The sequence below is a fragment of the Microsporum canis genome, genomic scaffold, assembly GCF_000151145.1.
Source record: "Microsporum canis CBS 113480 supercont1.2 genomic scaffold, whole genome shotgun sequence".
Classification (NCBI taxonomy): domain Eukaryota; kingdom Fungi; phylum Ascomycota; class Eurotiomycetes; order Onygenales; family Arthrodermataceae; genus Microsporum; species Microsporum canis.
In genome coordinates, this window is record NW_003299168.1 from 2,704,794 (window position 1) to 2,727,691 (window position 22,898).

At 47.2% G+C, this 22,898-nt stretch overlaps 9 protein-coding genes across 9 annotated transcripts in view; 4 read left to right on the forward strand and 5 right to left on the reverse strand.

The window, feature by feature from the left end:
• MCYG_02470 (gamma-aminobutyric acid A receptor) overlaps nucleotides 1-990 on the forward strand; it is a gene marked incomplete at both ends in the record, with an annotated part of 1,873 nt that extends 883 nt beyond the window's left edge. The window contains one exon of the mRNA XM_002849490.1: nucleotides 83-990. Coding sequence (XP_002849536.1) covers nucleotides 83-990 — 908 coding nt within the window. The remainder of the gene's footprint in view (nucleotides 1-82) is intronic.
• Nucleotides 991-1,992: 1,002 nt separating this feature from the next.
• On the reverse strand, nucleotides 1,993-4,043 carry MCYG_02471 (pyruvate kinase; the record flags this gene model as incomplete). Its single annotated transcript, XM_002849491.1, has 8 exons — nucleotides 1,993-2,238; nucleotides 2,311-2,392; nucleotides 2,460-3,293; nucleotides 3,367-3,488; nucleotides 3,546-3,626; nucleotides 3,701-3,747; nucleotides 3,809-3,853; nucleotides 3,926-4,043. The coding sequence occupies 8 exons, from the start codon at nucleotides 4,041-4,043 to the stop codon at nucleotides 1,993-1,995; spliced, it is 1,575 nt and encodes a 524-aa protein (XP_002849537.1).
• A 1,142-nt stretch (nucleotides 4,044-5,185) lies between these two features.
• Nucleotides 5,186-5,678, forward strand: MCYG_02472 (conserved hypothetical protein; the record flags this gene model as incomplete). The annotated part of the gene is made up of 2 exons (XM_002849492.1): nucleotides 5,186-5,221; nucleotides 5,379-5,678. The coding sequence occupies 2 exons, from the start codon at nucleotides 5,186-5,188 to the stop codon at nucleotides 5,676-5,678; spliced, it is 336 nt and encodes a 111-aa protein (XP_002849538.1).
• Nucleotides 5,679-6,817: 1,139 nt separating this feature from the next.
• On the reverse strand, nucleotides 6,818-7,877 carry MCYG_02473 (uncharacterized protein; the record flags this gene model as incomplete). The annotated part of the gene is made up of 3 exons (XM_002849493.1): nucleotides 6,818-7,207; nucleotides 7,273-7,686; nucleotides 7,746-7,877. 3 exons carry the CDS (start codon nucleotides 7,875-7,877, stop codon nucleotides 6,818-6,820), a joined length of 936 nt encoding a protein of 311 aa, XP_002849539.1.
• Nucleotides 7,878-8,554: 677 nt separating this feature from the next.
• Nucleotides 8,555-10,353, forward strand: MCYG_02474 (conserved hypothetical protein; the record flags this gene model as incomplete). The annotated part of the gene is made up of 2 exons (XM_002849494.1): nucleotides 8,555-8,590; nucleotides 8,860-10,353. 2 exons carry the CDS (start codon nucleotides 8,555-8,557, stop codon nucleotides 10,351-10,353), a joined length of 1,530 nt encoding a protein of 509 aa, XP_002849540.1.
• A 352-nt stretch (nucleotides 10,354-10,705) lies between these two features.
• MCYG_02475 (40S ribosomal protein S11) lies at nucleotides 10,706-11,784 on the reverse strand (the record flags this gene model as incomplete). The annotated part of the gene is made up of 3 exons (XM_002849495.1): nucleotides 10,706-10,903; nucleotides 10,962-11,200; nucleotides 11,486-11,784. 3 exons carry the CDS (start codon nucleotides 11,661-11,663, stop codon nucleotides 10,835-10,837), a joined length of 486 nt encoding a protein of 161 aa, XP_002849541.1.
• Nucleotides 11,785-12,113: 329 nt separating this feature from the next.
• Nucleotides 12,114-16,958, forward strand: MCYG_02476 (conserved hypothetical protein; the record flags this gene model as incomplete). The annotated part of the gene is made up of 5 exons (XM_002849496.1): nucleotides 12,114-12,362; nucleotides 12,436-12,793; nucleotides 12,849-15,379; nucleotides 15,451-16,072; nucleotides 16,141-16,958. The coding sequence occupies 5 exons, from the start codon at nucleotides 12,114-12,116 to the stop codon at nucleotides 16,956-16,958; spliced, it is 4,578 nt and encodes a 1,525-aa protein (XP_002849542.1).
• A 1,276-nt stretch (nucleotides 16,959-18,234) lies between these two features.
• On the reverse strand, nucleotides 18,235-19,580 carry MCYG_02477 (sphingolipid long chain base-responsive protein PIL1; the record flags this gene model as incomplete). Its single annotated transcript, XM_002849497.1, has 4 exons — nucleotides 18,235-18,866; nucleotides 18,919-19,102; nucleotides 19,158-19,291; nucleotides 19,463-19,580. The coding sequence occupies 4 exons, from the start codon at nucleotides 19,578-19,580 to the stop codon at nucleotides 18,235-18,237; spliced, it is 1,068 nt and encodes a 355-aa protein (XP_002849543.1).
• A 683-nt stretch (nucleotides 19,581-20,263) lies between these two features.
• MCYG_02478 (DNA excision repair protein Rad2) overlaps nucleotides 20,264-22,898 on the reverse strand; it is a gene marked incomplete at both ends in the record, with an annotated part of 3,630 nt that continues 995 nt past the window's right edge. Inside the window, 2 exons of the mRNA XM_002849498.1 lie at nucleotides 20,264-20,377; nucleotides 20,422-22,841. Of these exons, the coding sequence (XP_002849544.1) occupies nucleotides 20,264-20,377; nucleotides 20,422-22,841 (2,534 nt within the window). The remainder of the gene's footprint in view (nucleotides 20,378-20,421; nucleotides 22,842-22,898) is intronic.

A 22,898-nucleotide genomic window follows, 5' to 3' on the forward strand; every position in this document is an offset into this window, starting at 1 on the left:
GACCCCAAGACGGCCAGCCAAACCCCTAAACTTGCCTCCTCTACCCTCAAGAACGGCGGCCCCAAGTCTCCTTCCCGCCCAGCTCGCACTCATGGATCCATGCTCGCTCCAGCTGCGTCATCCACAGCAAAGCCCAACGCATCGCCCTCCCGGCCCTCAAGCCGAAACAGTACTTCTGCCAGCACCGCAAAAGCCCAAGCTCTCAGCCGCAAACCGTCAACCTTAAGACCTTCTGCCCCTCGAACCACAGGTACATCCAAACCTTCAGTTCCATCCGCCACCACAACCACGGTTCGCAAACAAGGTTCCCGAGCCTCCCTCGCACCACAGCATACTTCCTCCCACGACAGACCGACTTCTCGCGCCAGCATCCTCAGCTCTCGACCCGTCGATGACTCCTCACTGGCGAGACTAATACGACCAACCGCCAGTTCGGCGAATAAGAGACAGGAGAAGCTAGACATCACCAGCCCTCCCAGGCTCGCTAAAGCACCAAGAAAACCGGCGGACAAGGCACCCCATACCGGAAGCCCTGTGAGAACCAAATCGACTAGGCTGTCTGTACGACCGGCTGGCGACGAGCATGCTCGTGAAACCGCCCCAACAGAAGTGGCGTCATCAAAACCTGCTGAACCGGTTTCCGCAGAAGAGGAAAAACCAGTGGAGCCCAAGGCCCCTCCAGCTACAGTGTCAACAGCGACCCAGCCTGAAGATCAACCAAAGGAAGCCCAACCTGAACCCGTCTCACAAGAAGTAGCTCAACCTCAGCCAGTTGAGGTCCAGGAAGAAACTCAGCCTGAACCAACCCAACCAGAAACCCAGCCAGAGCCTCAGCCTCAACAGGAGGAAGTCAAGCCTGTGGAGGTCGCTATACCAGAACCACTGCCGGAGGAAGTCAAGCCAGAGGAAGCCAAGGCGGAGGAAACTCCCGCAAAGGAAGCTGAACCAGTAGAAGCTCAACCGGTAATAGCTTCAGCGGTAGAAGTGTAACCGCTAATATCAACACCAACTCCGCCAAAGAACTCTTACTAAACTAACCCTTAGATCTCCCATTTATTTTTTTTTTCCCATCAAACATCTTATTAGCATTTAACCTCGCAGCACAATAAACTACACAAATTGGAATTATCTCTCGGGCTACAGTTGGATATATATTGTTTTCTTGTGAAACTTCCCTCGTCACCATCCCCTTAGCCTTCCTCTGGTCTATCCTGACTCTTACCTCCTCCACCACAGCCTTTGTATACCATATCTTCCTTCTTTCGACCAACTCTACCTCCTTCTCTTCCTCCTACTTCACTCAACCCCCCCACTCTACACTCTACGTCGTGACACTTCTTATATATCTCCCTTTGCATCTGGTCTGTCAACAGCTAAGGGGCTTGTCCGTGTTTACAAGGATATTTTTCTTCTCCCTTGCGTTTTGGATATTTTGCTTGTTGAAAGTCTGCTGCTCCTGTAAATCATTAAGCCAGTTATTATTATCTCTTGTTTCTTTTACAAACATATTCTGGTTACTATCATCCTCTTTGCTCTCCATCTACCATACTATGTATGCTCTCGTGAGAAAGTAAGAAATGCTGGGTCGAAGTTCACGCGTCTCAACCTCGGCACAAACCCGTCCGATTCTACCCGGTCGCCCTTTACGCCTTTTTCTCGTTTCCAAAGCACAAACTTGGGCTTCTCAGGTTTACTCTCTCTCTCTCCTTTTCTCACGTATGATGTATCGGCTGCAGGTCTATGTCGAGGACTGTATTCCCGAGCTGGATTGCTATAGGGGGATGGACGTTTATTTGACAGAGCTCACAAAACGATCATATAGATCCATAAACATTGAAAAAGAAGGCGTCAAAACACGTACCAGCATTTATTATCTCCCAATGCAAAAAATGAACTAATAAAGAAAAGCCATCATCTTCATCCAGAAAGAGAACCTTTTCCATTTTCCATTCATCTTTTCTTTTCACCTTTTTTTTTTTGGGGGTTTTTTTCCTAGATAAGACCTAGGTGGTCTGGTTCAGCCGGGACAACGCGGATGGTGTTGGTATGTCCCTGGCCACCACGCCAACCTTGGACGCAGACGACTGGAGTACCCTTGGAGATGATGCTAAGGTCAATGGCCTGAGCAATACCCCATTTCAGACGAAGGTCGACATTCTTCTGCCACTCAGTGACGTTATAGTCGGGCTTGGGCTCGTTGAAGATAAAAGGGTACACTCCGCGGTACAAGTGGGAGTACTATGCAACGAAAATCATCAATAACTATAATCTAGGGCGTACTAACGCAGGGATGGGGGTGGTATGACTTACTCTGGCAGCTCTGGGGTTGCGGGTTACCATAATGATGGGGCAGACTGGACGGTACTTGGATAGAAGACGAGCAGTATTGCCGCTACACACGAGTACATATTTGTGTCAGTTAAAGCCCGTCAAACCGGAGAAGAGTGCCGACAACTTACGAAGTGGTGAGAACCAAGATGGCACCGGCGTTCAGTTCCAGACTAGCAGAGACGGCTGCCATGGCAATCGATTCCAGAGTGTCGGAAGGACGGGGGGCCAGGCTGCGCAGTTCGTCGAATACGCTGACATACGGGATTGCAATTTCAGCGAGAAGACAGGTCTCATGCATCATGGCTACGGCTTCCTTGGGGTAGTTACCCTTGGCAGTCTCGCCGGACAACATGACGCAGTCTGCACCGTCAAGGACAGCGTTGGCGACGTCAGACACCTCAGCACGAGTTGGGCGTGGGTTATAGGTCATGGACTCCAACATCTGGGTAGCGCAGATGACTGGCTTGCCCTTGATATTGCACTTCGCGATCATCATCTTCTGGGCAATGAAGACCTTTGCGGCAGGAATCTCGATACCGAGGTCACCACGAGCAACCATGACACCATCAGTCTCCTGCAGAATCTCGTCAAAGTTGTTCATTCCTTGCTGGTTCTCGATCTTGGCGATGATCTGAATCTCCTTTCCTGCCTCGCCCAAGACAGCACGGATGTGTTTGATATCGCTGCCATGGCGGATGAAGGAGGCAAAGATCATGTCGACGCCGTTCTCAACACCGAATTTCAAGTCTTCCTTGTCCTTTTCGGACAACGCGGGCAGATCGACATCGGTACCCGGTAAGTTTACACCCTTTTTGGAGGAGATGTTTCCGTTGTTCAGACACTTGACGCGCAAGGTCTTGTCATCGACAATATCGAGAACCTCAAACGAGAGAACACCATCATCTACGTATACCAGCTTGCCCTTTGAGATGACCTTGGTGATGTTCTTATAGTCGACGTACCTATGGGGAAAGCATCCAAGGTTAGTACTGGAACGAGTACGACTACTATGGAACGAGGAGGGGGGAAACGAACATATTCTTGTCATCACTGCTGGTGGCATATTGATCGTCAGTTGTAATATTCAACTCCGTTCCCTCCTTGATGGGAATGTCCTTGTCGCCAGGGGTGTTTCCAGTACGAATCTCAGGTCCTTTCTACAGGGATGTCAGTTTCAAACCCATGTCGACATACCCGATAGGTCTTGGACGTACGGTGTCGAGAGCAATTGCAAGTGGACGGCCGGCCTGAAGACGCTCAGCTTCTCTGGCGTTGTCAATGACAGATTTGTGGTACTAGACAGATCGAACAACAAGTTAGCTAAACAAAATAGTCAAAGAGGATGTTAAGTTAATAATGTGAATCCTACCTCATGAGACCCATGGGAGAAGTTCATGCGAACAACATTGAGACCAGCTACATGAGCGAGACATCAGTGTACCATATCCTCCCGGAGAGGAAGAGAGGGGAGGCAGACCTTCACGGAGGATGTTAATCTTCTCAACTGAGTTTGTCTTCGGACCTAAGCAATTGGATAGAAGCATTAGCCAGAGCCCAGAGCTGTCCGTCGTAGGCGTGAACAAGTCTCACTCACCAATGGTGCAGATAATGGAGGTGCGACGGTAGTTGTTAGCGGGTTGATACTCCGTATCAAGCTGGGAGTGCCACTCCAGCTTCATTCTGTTCGAGAGATGGTCTAACGCGTTTGCCATGACTGCTGGATCCTGATGGCGCCGTGGCCGACTTTATAGAGGAGAGAGACGAGGGCGGGAAGGACGAGCGAGGAACTGCCTTGATTTATAGCAGGTGGCGCAGTCGAAGGTAGAAATACAAGGAGAGAACGTCGCAGATGCAGCTCAGGAAGGTCGTGTTTTAATGCGTGTGTCGAGTTGGCTGCTTTTTTGTTGGGCGTTGAGCGACTTTTTTTCTTTTAGCGGGACTTGCTTAGGCACACACTTGCCGTGGTGTTTTATAAGTTGCGACGGTGATATAAAAAAGCACTTCTAAGTGTTTGAATATCATCCAAGGGCTATATTCTGCGGGTTGCCCTTCCGTAGTCTTGTGGCCTGCTCAGCTGTCTACCATACGTGATATGAAGGAGTTGCGAGGTCGCTCTAAGAGGGTCCTGACAGCTCACGATGCACAGGGCGGCAGGGCCCTTCTCTCTCCCTGCATGGAGGAAGATAAGTAATGCCGGCTTCCAGCTACGTCACTGGCGACTTGTCCTTCTCTTACTTTACTCGCCCGCCTCACCTTGTTTCGTCTTACACACCCACCCACATCCCACACATATCCATCCATCCTTCATACTTACAGCATCCTCCGTACTCACATACAATTCTCTACTTCCTCTTTTTTTGCTACTGGACGCTCGGACTTGGCGGGGTCAAATAATGAACCCGACCCGCCTGAGCTCTCTCATTGGCTGGCTTCTTATCAGTGTTTCGGATCATCTTCCTTCCGTTAAAGTGGGTCCCGAGATAACAGAGATGGCACTAGTCTATAAAGGGGAAGCCGAAAGGCTTATATAACCATCTTAGGTAAACTATTAGTAACATACCACATGATAATCACATGATGACCAGGTGACCTCATATCGATTAATCAGGCACGGTCCATGAAGGGAAAGAGGAAGGACGAACGGCTTCTGGTCGCCATAGACAACGCCAGCACGAAAAGAAAAAGACTTCTCGCCTGAAGCTCGACTTCAACGATCACCCATCAACTTCTCCCCTGCTCAGCTCATATCTCCCCAGCTCTAACAAGATGGTGGCACGTTGGCTCTCTTCCTCCTGGTTCTCCGGAAGCTGTTAGCTAACACCGTTGATCCAATAGTTCGGGCGTCTCACGCACTATGCTATTGATGCTGTGCTCCGTACGTATTCACCCTGTTCTATCTTTCCTACCTTGGTGTACCACACACTGACGTCCTCTAGTCTCTGCGTTTCTAGCAGGAATCAAGCGGTCGACAGGTTTAACGTAAATACCCTTCCCGTCTATACACGATATAACTCTCTACACACACCTTTTCAGTGGAAACAAAATAGCTAACTCCTCGTGTCCCCCCGCCCGCCCGGCCCATGGGCTCCGTCCGACTCTCACCTCACCCCGTCTCACCCACGGCCATGCCAGAGGAGAAGCGCAGTGTTGGTGAAGCGGACGAGCCCTTGCATGGGCCGTGGACGAACGGCCAATATGACGTTAGCCCCAGCCTGAACTCTGATAAAATCACAGAGAGCAAAGAAGTCAAACGATGGCTAGACGGCTATCTCGGTGTCGGTGAATGGGTGATGGACCAAAGCATCGCGGTGTTGGGATCGAGCGGGTACTTCGAGCGCAAACGGTGATCGCAGTAGAACTTCTCCTACTCCCTTCTCTCTCCTCCGTCCTATCTCCCTTTTCAGCGTATGATCTTGGTTGCTTTATCTGGCCTATTGTTTCACTATCACATGTTCCTTTTTTTTTTTTGGCGGAATATGAAGACGTATTGTTTTTGGCCTCGGAGCTACCCTAGCAGTGGTGTTATTGATAAATCTCGATGGGGGCTATACTCTATTACATGATGGCGGTCAGTGCCAACGCCTCACTAATATGCAACACGGTGGAAGGGGTAGAAGCGATGTAGTAGGAATATGCGTGTGCCGTTGGCTGGGAATTACATCTTCATTCAGCGATGCTATTTCAATCTTCTCTTTTGCATCTCGGCTTTCTCTTTTCCAGATCTGTTCTGTTGGATAGTTACCAGTCTACCTCATACAGTCCCCTCTGGCATCTCACCGCTACATCTTGATATACGCCAGCGTCCCTGGACTCTATTAGATCAGAGAAGGCCGAGGAGCAGCCCAGGTCATTGCTCAGGGAGATATTAATAGATCAGTGGTAGTATAAACCGTTCTGATACCAGCTATACAATTCTGTCTGACAACTAGTGCTTGCTCTAGCAGTCCATAATGTATCAAACTGAGTCAGGGCTACCCATGTTTCTGTTTCGGAGATTTTGTAATTTGTCCAAAGTTGCATATGGGACTTCCGTAGGTTTGAGAAGCCGTCTCTACAGTATGAGAAACACAATAGGAGAAACAAGGGGCAAAAACAGCTATCTTTAACTCGACTTTACGTACCATAATATCACTGCGCTTTATTCTGTGATTGAAAACATGTATGGTCTGTACAAGTGGATGTATTATGTACTCCGTGCGTCGTTGCTGTATGTAGATAGCAGGGCAAAGAAAAGAAACAGAACAAAGCAAATATATCAAGGCCAGTCCAGGCCAACGCCATCCCCGCACCGCAGAAAATAGAGACCAAGTAAAGAAAGAAAGACAAAGCAAAAGTAGGAAATCTATATAGCCTGATGCTAATTTCACTGTAGTGGTCATAGACGGGTCATTACTCTCTGTCTCTCTTTGGTAGTTCAAAACAAGAAATAAAACGAAACAGTGGGTATATGAAATGATGCTATCCGGAGGTGACGTGCAAAAAATATTTATGCGCGCTGATCATGTCTGAAAGGCTCGTAGGCAGTGTCTTGGGCGTGGTGAGAGGGCATGTTGTGCATGGGGACGGAAGACCCAGGGTGCACACCATATGGACTAGCAACACGTTCGTAGGTGTAAGGAGCCTTTTCGGCAGTAATGCCACGTCGGTTATCGCGGTGGCCGTATGGAGAGCGGCCGGAGCAGCAGCAGACGCTGAGGAGCCAGAAGAATCCACCAGCAAGCGTGAAGAGGGCTCCTAACCAGTAGATGGAGAGCATGCGGGTGCCGACGCTGGCCTTGATGTCGAATGGCTTAAGGCCCGTTTTGATAGCTCCGACAAGGATACCGTAGAGGACGGAAGCGGTGGCGGCAGAGCCAATGGTGAATACGGCAGCAACCTGGTAGGTGAGTTTAGCTACAAATCCGAGTTATGCTGTGTGTATGTTGAGGTGACGAGACTTACTGCGGCAACGAGGGTGGTGAAAAAGCTACCCCATCGGCTAAAGATGGCTGAAATTCCGACCAGAAGCTGAACGGCGGAGGCAGAGATGGCAACGGCGTATGCAACGAACATCCATCCGGCGACCTTCTTATAGGTGTTTAGGCCCTTCTGCAGGGTCGATGGGTAGAGCTGTTCGATGGTATCATCGACGCCCCAGACTTCGGCAGGGTTGAACCAGAACTTCGACTGTCGAGGAGAACAATGGGTGACGTGGTCCGCTCCGTTCTTGTTGTCACCATAACAATAGTTCCACATACCGACGATGTAGAAGTCATGAATCTCGCCTTTGGCTTTAGCCTGCTCGAGGCCATGTGCAAGAGGTTGTAGCCGACTATTTAGCCCAGACGGGGAGGTATTGAGATCTTTCATATCAACCTATGCAGGTGTTAGAGCTCATCGTAAAACGACTAAAACTGCTACAAGGCTGGGCTGACCTTTGCAAAGTAGACATCTGTAAGAGTGCTAGTGTTGTAGCATCCCAGACCGACTAGAGCAAGGCATACAAGTGTTCCGATTGAGAGAATGTAAGGTAGGAAAATGCACGCAAATCGCCCGCCTTTGCCCATTTTGTTTTGTTGGTACCTGAAATAGTGCCTGAAACAGTTCGAGATTTGCTAGAATGAGACGAGATAGCAGCTGAGAGTGGGGTAGCGGTGTATAAGAGCTGGAGAAGCAACCTGTGTGCAACGGAATAACCTGGGGTTTAGAAGGAGGAAAAAGATGTTTGTTGTGATGTTTGTCCTGCTAGGGACGAAGCCCTTAATATATCTCAAGCTGACGCGCGCCGCATGGCTGAGCCAGGGAGAGAAAAAAGGTCGCCGGTGGGTCTGTGGCAGGGCAGAGACAGCTGCTTACATAAACAACGAAGGGGCCCAGAATACCAATACAAGCTTCGTAAGCTTCAAAGCTGCGGGGGAAAAAGGGCCGTTACGCCAGTAATACCGCTAAACTTACCCGTTCGTTTAAAACGAGTTAGTGCCTTTTGGAATCTCACTTCTATTCCTGGCTCCTCGTGGCGCCGCTAGCCTTCTTGGGACTAGTGCAATGGGCTGAGCGGTAAAGGACCCACTTTTCTCAGCTTCCTTCCTTCGTTTTCTGTTTTTACCCAAAAGAGGAAAGAACGATCAACACACTCTTTTCCGACTTCTTGCGACTTTTTTTTCTTCACTGCGCCTGGCGATGCGTTGGCCGATGGCTTGTATACCAAGAAACTAAGAAGTACAAGGATATATCTTCAAGAAAGATGGAGATGCAGACGTTGGTTGGCCGAGATACCCAAGTGAGGAGGATATCAAAAGTCAGGTTATAGCTACAGAGTGTATACCCCCGAGGTCGTCATGCTCTCACTACTTACTTTCTTAACGCACCGTTACGTGTCTTTTCTTCTTGACACGAACACGCTCGTTTCTTCTTCTCCTCTCTCTCTCTTCTTCGCCAATTCTGCATTTTCTCATCTTTCTTTCTTAACAAACAGTTGATCAATAACAAGCTTCAATCTAGATCAGACACGCTGAACCATCCTACCACCCTGCACTATTTCCAGCCTAGGACGCGAGTATGCATTCTCAGAAGATTCGGCACGTCCAGCTCAATTCACGAGAGTCAGCTAAGATAAAATGGAATGAGATGATGAAGACATTCCTCTGTGTCTTAGTACGCTGCTACGTTTTGAATTGGGAGAAGTTCACAGCCACTTTCAATCTCGCGTTTGCTGAAAGCCTCCGAGCATATGGCTTGAGAAACGGCACTCGATCTCAACCGCTGAGGAGCCAGTGGCATCACTTAAAACATTGGAAGGATGATATATGGCTCTGCGTGAATAATACTCCTCCCGCACAGTGGGCTGGAATCAGTTTATTCGTTGAGATGATTGAGCGTGTGACTCGAGGAAAAATTCATCTTCTTGCTCGGCATGGCGTTGATATCCAACACCTAGTAGAGATGGGCAAAAACGCGCGTCTAAGATGCCATGCAGATCAATGCCCAGTTCAACAGACGCCGCCAAAAACTCCAAGCCGTGCTGTACCAGCATCTGCCATACCACCACCACCAGCTAGGGAGCTTCCAACACCATCTCTAAGCCCGGACCAAAGTGTACGACCTAATATCATACCACCACCACTATTGTTTCGATTTTGGACCAGCAATAGTGGTGGCATAAACTCGGATAACAAGTTTGTGGGTGGTATGTGGGCTGAAGATTTAGGAGTCCCTATACCCGATAACTCCTTGGTTGATACACGAATAATATCTTCATTAATCAGAACACATCTTACAAGAATAAACGTAGCCTCTGCGTTTATCTCAACGTCAACCAGCCCCCTTGGGGTGTTTCATCGCGCCTTAAAGGAGAGGAAAGCTCAGATTTCTATCTTAGATACGTCTAAAATTAGTCTCACCCAGTTATACCCGGCAATATCCTATCTTCGATATGATCCTATCCAATATGGTACGCAAGGAAAGAGTCGATACTTTGGCCAGGGCGAATGGCTCGTCTGGGGTGCTATCCCACCAGAGGCTATCCTTACTACCTTCTCCACGAGCACTCTATTTTCAATATCCAGTGAATACCCTAGCATCGGAAAGTTGCTGCAGCTTCACGTTATTAAGGACGCCAAATTCAACAGAGCACCACTAGGCAGGAAACTCAGATCAAAGAATGTCGTGGCAGATATACAGTCCGGTAGATATATGGGGCAGCTCTTGAAGCTGCTTAATGTCCCACAATCTCATATTGCTGCACTCTCTACGCTGTTTGCGGTGAAGTGGAGTTTCCGGTCTCCCGGAGACAAGAGGGCATCTTACCTGCAAGGGGTTCAGCGAGGGTACATCAGTGCCTTCGGCCTAGACATTCCACTTAACACCACGGAGGCTGATGAGGAGAACGAAGACCCTGCCGGAGAATATTATGAAGATGAAGACGGTGGCGAAGACGACGAAGGAGATCTAGACTACAACGATGCCAGGGAAGTTACCCCCGATCCGGTGGTAGACTCCTTCGCAGTTAAACGGGCAACAATCACATCTATGTTGAGAAATTGAAGTTACTGAGAGAATAAGAGGTGGAATCAATCTGTATTTCATTTACTTATTTACCGTCTGCGTTGCCACGATATTTGGCTGGAAAGCCTTGTTTGAGCTTTTACGAGTGAACTTTGAATGTTTTTTTTTTCGGACACTGTGATCATTGTTCTCGTTAACAGGAAAAAGAAGTTCCATTTCACAAGAAACTAAAAACACTCCAATTGGAACGTGGCAACTTGAGAAAGACATGCCGAAAGCGTTGCCGTTGATAAGTAGTCCCTTTTAAGTAAAGAGTACAATAGAGAGATTAAGTAGAGAACAAGGGTTTGAAGTTTGAATTGGAGTATCATTTTTTTCTTCTTGCTTGGCCTGTCCTGTTCACTGATTTCGATTTCTCCCCACGATTTCTAAGGCACCATGTATCCCATCATGTCATGCAGTATCGATCCATCAGCGCACGTAGACAAACAACCTTCCATTCACGCCATTATACCCTAATTTAGAATTTTTGGAATGACTTGACGGCCTTGCCAGTACGAGGTAGAACGCGAAGGACGTTGAATCGGACCTAAGACTCGTTAGCTACGGGGTCCCCAAAGTAAAGGATGTTTTATCAGAGAACGCACAGTCTTGCTCAATGGTCTGCACTGGCCAACGGTAACTTGGTCACCTTCCTCAACACGGAAGGCAGGAGAGACGTGTGCAGCGAGGTTCTTGTGTCTCTTCTCGTAACGGGAGTACTTGGGGATGTAGTGGAGGTATTCACGTCGGATGACAAGGGTGCGGTGCATCTTGGTGGAAACAACGGTACCGGTCAAGATGCGGCCACGGATGGAAACCTGACCGGTGAAAGGGCACTTCTTGTCTATAGAGAACAAAGCCGTTAGAAACCCATTGCCAATAGCTTGTTTGGAGCCTCATTGCGATTCTTGCAGGTATCATCGTGAGATTGGCATAGAACAGAGGGCCTAGGGGTATTCTCGTTCTCATCCATTCACGTCATAGCTCATGAGCTCTTCCATGGATAATTATGAGCGCCCCAGACTCCCAGCCAATTTCCCAGCTTCTGCCTCCATTCTATGCCCGTCTCGAACTCCATGCAAGAAAAGTTTGCGATAGCTTCCCCATCCTAGAAATTTGTCGTGCATACCAATGTAGTTTCCTTCAATAGCAGTCTTTGGTGTTCTGAAGCCCAGGCCAACATCCTTGTACCATCTTCGTCCACCCTTTCCGACAGCCTTGCTCTTCGATTTTACTTTGGAGTTGGTGAAGATGTGAGGCTGCTTCAAAAACGCACGCTCCGACTGGACGGTCAACTCAGTCGCCATGGCTGCGGTATTCCAACTCCTGCTCGCGCGGATAAAGGGACTATGGTTGGAAGGGAGGAAGGGTTGTCGTTGTCGTGAGTCCGCGAGGTCGTCGATAACGTGCGAGAGTGTCGAATCTTTCGGACTTTGGATGTTTTTTCTTCGCCAATTTCCAATGTGGGAGAGAAAGTAGGGCTCTATGCCTAATATGGTATAGCATTTCTTGGCTTAGGGCTTTTGCTTTGTTTACAGACGCTAGTCCTAATAAGGTAATATGATTCTAATCGCGACTTCAAAGCCTTTTTTCGAGGGGCGCCAGAAACATTGGATTATAACATCACGAACTAGATTACAAGCTTTGTCTATGGATACATGACCTGGAGTAGTCTATATAGAACTGACAGCTGGATTGTCATTTTTTGGGACCACCGTTTCCGCATGTCACCTTTTTTGGCCGATAAATGAGCAACGATGTCATCCTATACCCGAGATCCAAGCAACGTTGCCCGCGTGAGAGCTCGACGCTCACTTGCGCAAATGCCCCATAGAGGGGGTGGCATTGATATCGACAAAGAGAATGTTACCACGGATCTTAGTGCAGTTCAGAAAACCAGCAATATACCCTCTAGGACTTTCGGAAAGGATAAACGGTCTCGCAGTAAGAGTCTAGGGCCCGGGGGGTTGGATCTCCTGAAAAATGGAGGCAACAGCAGAAGAAAGGTGCGTAAATACAGAGAGGCCCTCAGTTCTTTGTGTCTGGCCCCTGGCTAAAAAGTTGACCTTTCCCTACTAGTCTACAGCTGCAGTCCAATTGAAGTCGATTCTGAAGCCAACCATACCTGTTTCTCCCATCAGCCATATTCCAACCTTTGCAGAGACGCGCAGGAAAACGCCGAATCGTGATGGATTTGGGAACGGTCAAAAGGCATCCAGGAATGATGATCTTCTTATTGATTTTTCGACACCCACCACCGCTCCGGTTGTCGGCACAGATAACCTGGTCAACCCATTTGATAATTTTAATCCGATACCACCTTCCAAGGCCAAAGATTTGGCAGCACAAAGAGAGAGAGAGGAAAAAGAACGGATCGAGCGAGAGCGAGAGAAGAAGGCGATACTCGAACAGCGAGCCGCACGGAGGAAATCTATGGGTAATAGCTGTATCCTTGAGTTTATGTTTGGTCATGATACTGATGTATTTCCTAGCCAATCGCCGAGTTTCATTTGCGCCTGAGGCAACACTACATACCTGGAACGTAGTCGAACTAATGGAGGACTCGACTGCTTCTTCAGCTGCGAATACAACTCGCAGAGCTTCTTCGTTAACAGCTGGCGATGTAGACCAGGGCTCAGATGCTTCAGAGCCGCCATCGTCCCCTGAGAAATATGATCCTGAAGATTCCAATCAACCAGCTGCGTTAGATGACCTCGCAGATGAAGCGTTTTCTTCAAGCCCTTTTAGTGGCGGCTCCGCTGCTGAGAATGATGCTGGTTTTCCAGCAGGAAATATAGAAGTAGAAAGTGACTCACTGAGCTCTGGTCCTGAAGATGAGAGCACTAACATGATCATTGAAAATGCTATCGAACAATTTTCCCCCGATTCTGACGGCTCGACGCCCAGTTCTAGCAGCCTAGAACGATCGCTAAAAAGAGCCGCTGAAGTGGCCGGTACCAGAGGGATTGACTTTGATGAAAATGGAGACTTGTCTATGGAGTTCACTAACCATGAAATTGTTGGCGCTTTCCAGCCCTGGGTTAAGAAAGGCTCTTCTGCCAAATTCGATGCTGAAAACCTCACATCTCGCTTCGATCAGGAAAACATTGGGTTCGCAAAGATAGCTGCCTCGAGTTCCAGGAGAGCAAGCACAACCAATGAAGATGATGGAGATATGAGTATGGATATTACAAAGCCCGTTGGTGGTATTATTCGAAGGAAAAGTATTACCACAAATATCGATAGTCACGATTCCCATCCATATTTGCCATTCCAGAAAAACCAGGAATCCCTCCGTCGAACATCGGCTGCGACAAACCTTGGAGACCAGACAATGGAATTCACAAACGTCATCGGTGGTATTAAAAGCAGTTCTCCTAAAAAATTTGATACAGAAAGCAATATCGATACTGACGAAGAAATGACCATGGAGTTTACCAATGTTTTGGGTGGTGTCCTTAACAAACACAACTTGGATAATCAGAATGATTACACGCACCAGGAAGGACCAAATTACGGTAATGAATATGAAGGAGACGTAACATATCCCGACTTAGGAGAAGATGATATGGAGATGACGGGCGCAGTTGGTGGCATACTACCCCCAATCGAGGAGAGAACTGAACCATCCGATGATGGAACCATGGGAATGGATATGACGAATGCTGTGGGCAAAATTCTAGCACCCTTTCGTGTCGACAGCCTAAAAGGCAAAAACCGAACGGATGATGAATATGATGCAGATCCTCCGAGCTCTCCTTTCCAAGAGAACGTTGCTGAATCCCCTGCGAGAACCCCGTTACCGCCACATGCAGCTCTTGTGACATCTGATGGCGGGAGCCCCTTACGCAGTATACCTAGGCTGAGCATTGCATCTCGGGCCTCTAGTTCTCCAAGGCAATCATTATCTCGGCGGTCCTCCCCAGCTAAAAGCCCATGTACGCCATCGAAACAAAAACCTACTCGTATTACTGGGCCATCAACGCCCGCTACTCCCGAGGGAAGTCCTATTAAGCCTAAGTCTAGGAGTGCATCCCCTCAAAAGCGACGCATTTCGCCAATAAGTCAGCATCCTACAAAACCAATGCCAAGTTCCTTGTTCCAAAAAAACTTACTAACAGGGCAATCAACCCCAACTTTTGTTTTGAAAGCATTAAATTCATCTATCCATGGTATAAGCAAGGAGGGCCTTGGTTCTCCGCGAGTTGCAGAAATATTAGACAAAAGGCGCTCCATTGGAGAAGATGCTCAAGAGTTTATCTTGAAGCCAACCCCCAACCGAGGTGTCAAGTTTCATGATATGCCGAAACCGGAGCAAGAGGTTGGAAGAGCTATTGAAGATGATGTTTTGCATAGGGCGAGTCAAGAATCCGAAAAGGATGCTACACTCAATCTGAGAGAGCTAATTTCAAGCCTCACCCCGAAAAAGAACAAACTCAAAGGCCGCAAAAGTCTCCATGTTGGTGCGGCTAGAGGCCTTCTTGGGAAACGACCCCCCGAACTTGATATGGACGATGCTGATGAAGACCTGACACCAAAACGCCTTCGTGGGAGAGAAGCTAGTCCAGTCAAAAACATTAAACTTCCTGCTCCTCCTTCAAAGGCTGAAACAGTTGGTCGGTCAAGCCGTTTCTCATTTCATTACGACAGAAGTATGTCGCCCTTGATAAATAATGTTTCTCCAGCAAAAATATCCCCAGTGAAACAGAAGTATTCACCCGAGGAGCCTATAGAGTACACCTCAATTGACAGAAAACCAATTGAGAAAGAGGATAAGATAGAGGCAGAAATCTTGTCTGAAAGCACCAATCCTCCGGTTGAAGCAATCAAGCTCTCTGATTTTCTTGGAATGACCAACATACACTTTATGGAGTTAACTACAACCAAACGGAGACATACTATAGCCCCTGGAAGCCCTGACAAGCGCGGTATAGAAACATTAGACGGTAGAAAGGTGTTCAGCTTGGAGGACCGCGTTGCCGCTGGATTCTGCACCCTACCCATGCTTGAACTATACCAACACGTAAGTTTACTTTGGGTAACAATTATATTCTTGAAACAGTACTGTTTTGTTGGCTAACTATTTAATAATAGTCTTGTCGGGAACTTAAATCATATATTTCTGAAGGTCGACGCATCATTCGATCTATAGAAGCTGAGACATACGCAGAGAACCCTCCATTATTTCAGGAGTATATCATGGCCACGCCAGATATCAGGCTCTTGATGGATAACCAGTTCCGCAATGTTAAAGCTCACGCACGACTGCTAAGCAAAGAAATGTGGTATGAATGGCGCATGAAACTCCTGGAAGGCTTAAAGCAAGGGTTAGATCGGCATGTCGATGAAATGAAACAGGACGATATACTTCTTTCCAAGAAAGAAAAAATACTCGCAAGGGTGGTTCCGGGCTTGGTTGAGAAGCATGCAAAACTGGAGATTGACTCTCAAAATCTCCAAAAGGTGGTAGAAGAGATTGAAAACTGCGATCAAGAGGAGCTACGAGACGTCAGAAAAAAACTTTTAGATGTCAAGACGGAGCTTTCAGGACAGAAAAATAAGTACGAGCATGCACGGAATAGGCTGAATGAGAAAGGCAGTGTCCTGGAGAAAGACCAAGCGCGAAAAGACGAACTGCTGCAACAGATACGTGATGCCGAGAATATCAAAGAGGAATGTCGCGGTTGGGATATGAAAGAAGTACGCATTCTGCAGGGTAAGTTAACTCATATGCCTCTCGTGAGAGATTTTCCCGAAATCAGAAAGCTGACCAGCTCCGTATAGCTTCTGTTCACGGTTTAGAGAAGCAAACCGGTTGGGCTGTTATCTCGGCAAAGCCGGGTAAAGGTGCTGTAAAAGGTGCCACGCTCTCAATGCGTTACAGTGGGGAGCTTCGACTTGACTTTGACCCAGAGCACCTTCGCCCTCATTTACAAAAATCAGTCAAGGAAGGACGACGGACATCACTGAACGGTGACGCGCCTCCCGTAACGCTAACATACTCACCCGGTGGAACTGGGTCACAATCAGTCGCCGTGAAACCTAGCCCAGAGATTTCCCTTATTCTGAATGCTATACGCGCGCGAATTTCCCATTCTACTCGGACCCCCATTTCATTCAAATCATTCCTCAGTAGCATTGCGAGATCTTGGGAGACTGCGAAGTCCTTGCGAGAAGAAATCCGAATGTTAGGATATTGTGGTGTTATTACTACCAAACCAGCAGGGCCTGATCCGTCCAAGCCCACGCTATTGAATATCCGTTGCACGCTGCTTGGCTGGGTGAAAGACAAAGATAGAACCGCCAGGATTGATCTATATCATAACAAAGGGGAAAGGACCCGGGCAAGGATTGACATTGACTTCACCGTCAAACCAAATAATCAAAGCAAACAGGCAGACTGTTCAAATGCTGATATTGACATTGACGTAGATGTCACCGCCTGCAGGGTCTACGGGTTTGGAGGCCTCAATAGCTCTCAAACCCCAGACTCACAGCTAAGTGATATGTTGGCTAAGCTAATGGATAAATCACCGAAGAGTTTCGGCAGTGGTCTATGGAGAGCCACTGTGAAGACAGTTGGGGAGAAGGTGTTCCTTTAATAACAGGTGGAAGAACGTCTTCAGACATTTTCTATATATTGGAGCTGGTTAAATGATTAATGACTTATAATGTGAATAGGGGGCATTACTTTGTTTCTTGTAGGGTTTAACTATTATGGTGGGTTCCTCGCAAGTTTGAATGGAATTTGCAGTTGTGTTTGAATTTATTAACCATGGTCATATTAACTAGCGTATAGAGTAAAATTCAACCCTGCATTGCACATATTTTGCAAATCGAAGATCTCATTAACTAAACCGCAGTGGAACTCTGAACGAGCACCAGTCTCCAATTCTTGCCATCAGTTCAAGGCCATTTACGTTGCCACAGAAGGTACAGCCTATCAGAATGAACAACCGTTAATCACTATTTCTAGATGTAATAACTCTTTCTCGAGGAATTCGTCGTAACAACTGGATTATTTTAAACTTGCCATACGGCAAGCAGATAAACCTGAGGGATCAACTATAGGGCAGTTATGAAAGATATCAGCCCCAAGCATACCAGATCTTAGCTAAAACCCCGACTAAACATCGTCCACAACCATTAGTGGCGGGATGGATATTGCTTTCTACCTTAAACAATGCCTATGATAGAAGGGTTCCTAGATGTGCGGATACTTGGGACAAAACTTCATATATTAGAAAATGTCGCGGGCCAAACGTATTGAAGCCTCACGAGTGCAACCAATCTAACCGTGAGACAACAATATAATGCTCACTGTTGATTATATGCTGGGAGTTAACGGGTTCGTCCCTCTTCCTTCTGCTCCAGGTACCGCAACCAGTGTCAACGCCCTATTATCTACTATATTGTTGGGCTGGTCATATAAAGCAGGATATTCGTTCAGTCCATTAATTGGACGCTATTGGAATATCGCAAGGCTCCCATGCCTCAGTAATATCTTCTGAATATTTGATAATATGAATGGAAAACATTATAACATTATCGTATTAAGTGTAATAGGGGTGGCAAAAGTATATATAACGTAGGTCGAGTTCAAGTGAGTAATGGCACACAGAGCGGAGCCCGTCATAATCCTCAAGTAATTAGACTAGCGATGGCAAAGAAAAGCAGTGAATTGCTGGTGAAAACAATACTTATCTGCCATCTGGATAGTATAGACCACGTTTTATTCACCACACCCAACATGACGGGCTGCTTATTCCAGGAAACATTTTATATGAGGACATTCATTTTGTAGAGGGTATCAGCAAGAGTGGGCCATTTGAGCAGCCAGAGATAAGATGTAAGCCGCGTAAAACAGAGGTGCTATTTTTACGCGGCAACCTGCACTCTTTCTTCCTCCCTTACCCCGTCACCATTTGCCTGAATAATGCCATCCTCTTCATAAATATCGTCTTCATCGCCGTGTGATTGAGAGTAATTTGGGTGTTGCTCCGCAGGCACCCACGAGTCACGATCCCCACGGACAGAGTGTTCGTGGCTGCCCACCTCCCCTCCATCGGCCCGGGACTTGGAAATATTATTTCTTCTTCTCTGAGACAGGGTGCGTGACCGAGTGGAAAGTTTTGAGTGAACTGCAGCGCTGGAGGAGACCCAGTTTGTCAATGCATCCTCACAGTCCTGGATGATAGCCTTGCTCGCATCGTATCCATCGTACGCTGCTCGTGTTTCCCCAGGAGTTACGGGAGTGTCGTCAATCAATTCAACTAGGTGCTTTCCATAGCCTGCAATAATGGCTAATTTTTCACAGTGTTCCCTCAGAGCATCGAACTGATAGTTAAATGCCGCCTTAACTTTCTCACGGGTAATGTTTGAAAGCTGTGCTTCGGCAACAAGAGACTCCGCCTCTGCTCGGACAAGTTCTTGTTCTAACACGACGAGGCGTGGTGAGTTCGGGTCCTTGTATTTAAGCTGTGCAATTTGGTCGGTAATTTTTTGTTTGCCTGTCGTATGGTTAGCTCTATATAATAGACAGCAAGATATTAGGGGACTCACGATCTCTGCTAGGTTGAACTGAAGCTTCGATGTTACGGATACTCTTAATGGTTACTCGATATTGGTCGTATCGATCGATAAATTGGTCCTCCAATTCTCCGATTTCATATATCAGAACACCAAGTTTATCAGTGATATCGGAAACGTCATCGTCGCAGCCTTCTCCCCAAAGAGATAGTTGTTGCTACAAATAGATTAGGTTTAAACCAAGATTCAAGGTATTTCTTTGGTAGACGTACCGCAACATCCATCCTCTCTCTCCCAACCATTTCCATACTGCGCATAACGTTCTTCTCCATCTTCACTAACTGCGAAAGCTTTTTTGCAAGGTCAGGGCCGAAGCTACCTGCGGTAGTTTTACGGAAGGCATGGCCTAGTAAAAACATACTGTTAGTATGCAAGTTATATGGAGATCAAGAAGCATGTCATTATCGGCCTCAGGGGTATTAGATCGAGGATATGTCGTCTTTGCCTAAGTAAGCAAAGACGACTGTAGCCAGCGGCTATGCGTGCACAGGTAAACAGCGGAGCCAGTGTGCCATACCAAAGCTAGTGCCTCCAAAGAGCCTATTGGTCTTGGTCGATGAGATTGGTGGAGGTGGGCTTTCGATCTGGGAGGCCGTGGGAGCACGGCTCTGGCGCAAAGAATAGGTTCGATGCATATTAAATGACAATCTGTATGGGAGCTCAAATAACGGGGGAACGAAAAGAGCGAAGAAGCGGTTGACTAATATTCAATTGCCAGTTTATCGCTGTAGATATCTCTAGATCCCCCTGTTGTCTGTTATGTGGATAAGGGGGAGATGGAAATCGGCGGAACCAACGGAGAATGGACGCTGAGGATCCGGAGGGTGACTCCTGAGCGTTAGTTATAGAATTTCAGCGAGCGCAATTGGTGACAGACTTCAATGGGCTTATCGAGAGCAGAGCTAGAGGAGCGTAGAATACCGTCTAGGGGGCGATATGTTATGTTGGATGTTCAAACTTGGGTGGGAAAGGGAATTTTGGGCCTTTTTGTTATTATTTTTTATGTTAAGAGCAGGGAAGATGACGTCGTTGATGACTCAGCAAAAGCACCTTTTTCAGCCGCTTTCCAACGCCCCTGCAGCGATTCTTTTCTTATAGTTAAACTTATTATTTCATAGTGATGAAGACAAAAAAGAACCTCTGATGTCACTGTTGGGCGTAACGTCTACTTTGCATCCGTTTGGCTTCTGTGTAGGCCCGGAAGCTGCTGGATGTAGTTTAATGTACAAACGTCACATCATTTCTACGTCATATCTCCACTTTGACTACTTACAATATAAACATATTGAACGGAGACGGAGATTTAATATGGTTCAATCTAGAACACTGGCGCTGCCGTATCATTCGTGCGCTTCTCCAAAGCACCATCCTTGAGTTGATCAAAATGTCGACCGATAAGGTGGTTGTCCCAGTTGCCGCCGGAAATGTTTACCTTCAGTGGTATGTAGACGGGGAGTATTTCTTGAGACGCTATACATCCGTACGTTTTGTCTTTTTGCGGGCCTTGCGAGCGGGCTGCTTATTGGTTTTTTCATCATCTTTGTCGATTGAGGCGCTAGTGGCATTAGACCTTGCCCGTCGTCGAGTCTTCGCTGATGTCACGGAGTTGTCACCTCCAATCTCATCCAATGGAATAGGACTCTCTATATTGTTGGAGTACGAATCCAGTGTAGTTTGTCTTGCTTCTGCTTGATTTCTAAGCCTTCCAAATGCCTTTTCCATACGGCTCTTGCCAGCCGTACGTTGGCGAGGCGCGAAGGCCCCGGCGCCCTGTGGACCTTGGAAGAACCCAGTGATATTTGATTGCGTGCCCTCCTGCTCTCTTCGGTTTACATCCCGTATTACTGGGACGAGGACTTCATCAGTTCTTTCCGGAGACCATCCTATCGTCGCCATTAGGAACTGTCTCACAGCATCCAAATCAGGGACGCCCCATTTAAACTCCGAAGGGTCGGAGTCTACCTCAGGTTCCAGGTATGCTTTTTCAACTGCCTTGTCAGGGAATCCTGGAGGTAAAAACAGTTTTGTGAGGTTTTTCTTAAACTTCTTGCGGAACGCAGCGTGGGTATCATCAGGTATTTTGTTCCCTAGCTGAACCTGTGACCACCAATCCCTAAATTCTTCTAGGCTCGAAAACTCGGTGAGTATCTCAAGCGCTGTTACAGGACCAATGCCCGGAATACCTTCCGTATAGTCACTTCCTAGTAAGTGAGAAAAGCTGATAAGCTTCTTCCTATCCAGCGTGTATTCCTTTTCCAAGTCACTTGAAAGGTAACACTCCACATATTTTGATTGGTTGAACATGTTTTTGTAAATGCGTGTACCTCCAAAGAGGAATGTATCACTATCATCCGTGACGATTCCATCAACCAGTCCCAAGGAAACCAGCTCGGCACATTGCGCTTCCGCTTCCATTGGAGCCGTTATATATGGAAGCCCGAATAGTCGTAGTAGCTGCTGGCATTCGGTAACCATAATATGAGAGACCTCGTCAGCGTCTCTCCTATCTTTTTTCTGCTGGGAACGAAGCTGCTTCAGTTCTTGTTCATAGTCAAGGGCATTTTCGGCCTGGCTCTTGGAATTCAAAGTTGAAGCAAATCTGGCATGTTCTTCGGCTTCCAAAGCTAGCTGGTGCATTAATTCATCATCTTCAGGGTCAGAATAGTCGCCAAAATCATCGGGAAATTCAACCACAGCATTCTCAGCGTTTGGTTGAGGTTCGATATTGGAAACTGAATGGCTAGATGGTAGCTCATTAATTGATTGATCTGGTATAGTAGTGTCTCCAACCTTTGGTCTCAGTGGCTTATTGTCGGTGTTCGGTATGTTTTCAATAGGATCGATTGGTTCTAGGGCTTTGGGGGGTTCTTTAGGGCCATTCGATTCCCCAAGAATTGATTTCCATGAAGGACTCTTAGGTGCCTCAGGCGCATCAGATGGCTTTAATGAGTTTTCTGTAGCCGCTTCCTCTTGGTCCAGCACATTTACCGGTAACAGATGTGGCTGGGTATCGGTCGGAGTAGGTGAACATGTGGCGGTCGCATCTGAAGGCGAGTCAAGGTCGATAACTTCTTTTTGATCCTCCGTATAATCGTCAACATCTGTTATATCTATCATATTTGAGCGAGAGGATATATTATTTTTTTGCCATGACTTGCTGTAGAGATCTACTTCGCCCCTATCTTTTGAAATGAACTCCTTTTGCTCAGATGGTCCTGAAAACCATGGAGGGAGCGGTTGTTGTTTTTCTTCCTTCGCTTCAGAGCTTTCAAATCCTCCAGCAGCGCTATCATCTGAATCCTTGGTCGTGCCGGTAGGTTCTCGTGGCCCCCTAATTACTCTAAGAGGTTCAAATGGTAGGGGCCCAGAGAACGGATGTGAGGGCTTTGTATTATCGGCTGGTTGCTTTGTAACCTTAGATTTGGCTAGGGCAGAAAACAACTCCATTTCATTATCATCACTATCTGAGTGATTCGGCATATCCATCGCCTTGGTATGATCGCCAGCGGCAGGCTTACCTACCCACTTATCGACTTCAGGGTGGTCATTATCAGGCACATCTTCAAGAGATAGCTTGATGGCTCTTGAAAGGTCTGTGTCTTCCTCGTCCTCCAAATTCTCAAAAAGCTCCGCTACTCCAGCGGTGTCTGGTTCAGTCCCATCTTCAACAAAAAGTGAGTTATTGTCAATGCTGCCATTACCCTCTTTCGACTCGTTGGTTGTCATTTGCTTTCGAGACTCGTATAATTTTTGTCTTTGTTGAAAAATAGACCCATCAAAGACACCTTGTTCAAATATCGGTAGCTTTGGAAGGCGGTTAAGGCCCTCAATAGGCACGTCCTCGAACTCTTCACCTTCATCATCATCGTCAGACAAAACTTGCTCGTCCTGTTTATCTATATTAATTGGTTGTTAATATCTGTCCCTCTTTATACCCAAAACGCCCAATGCCA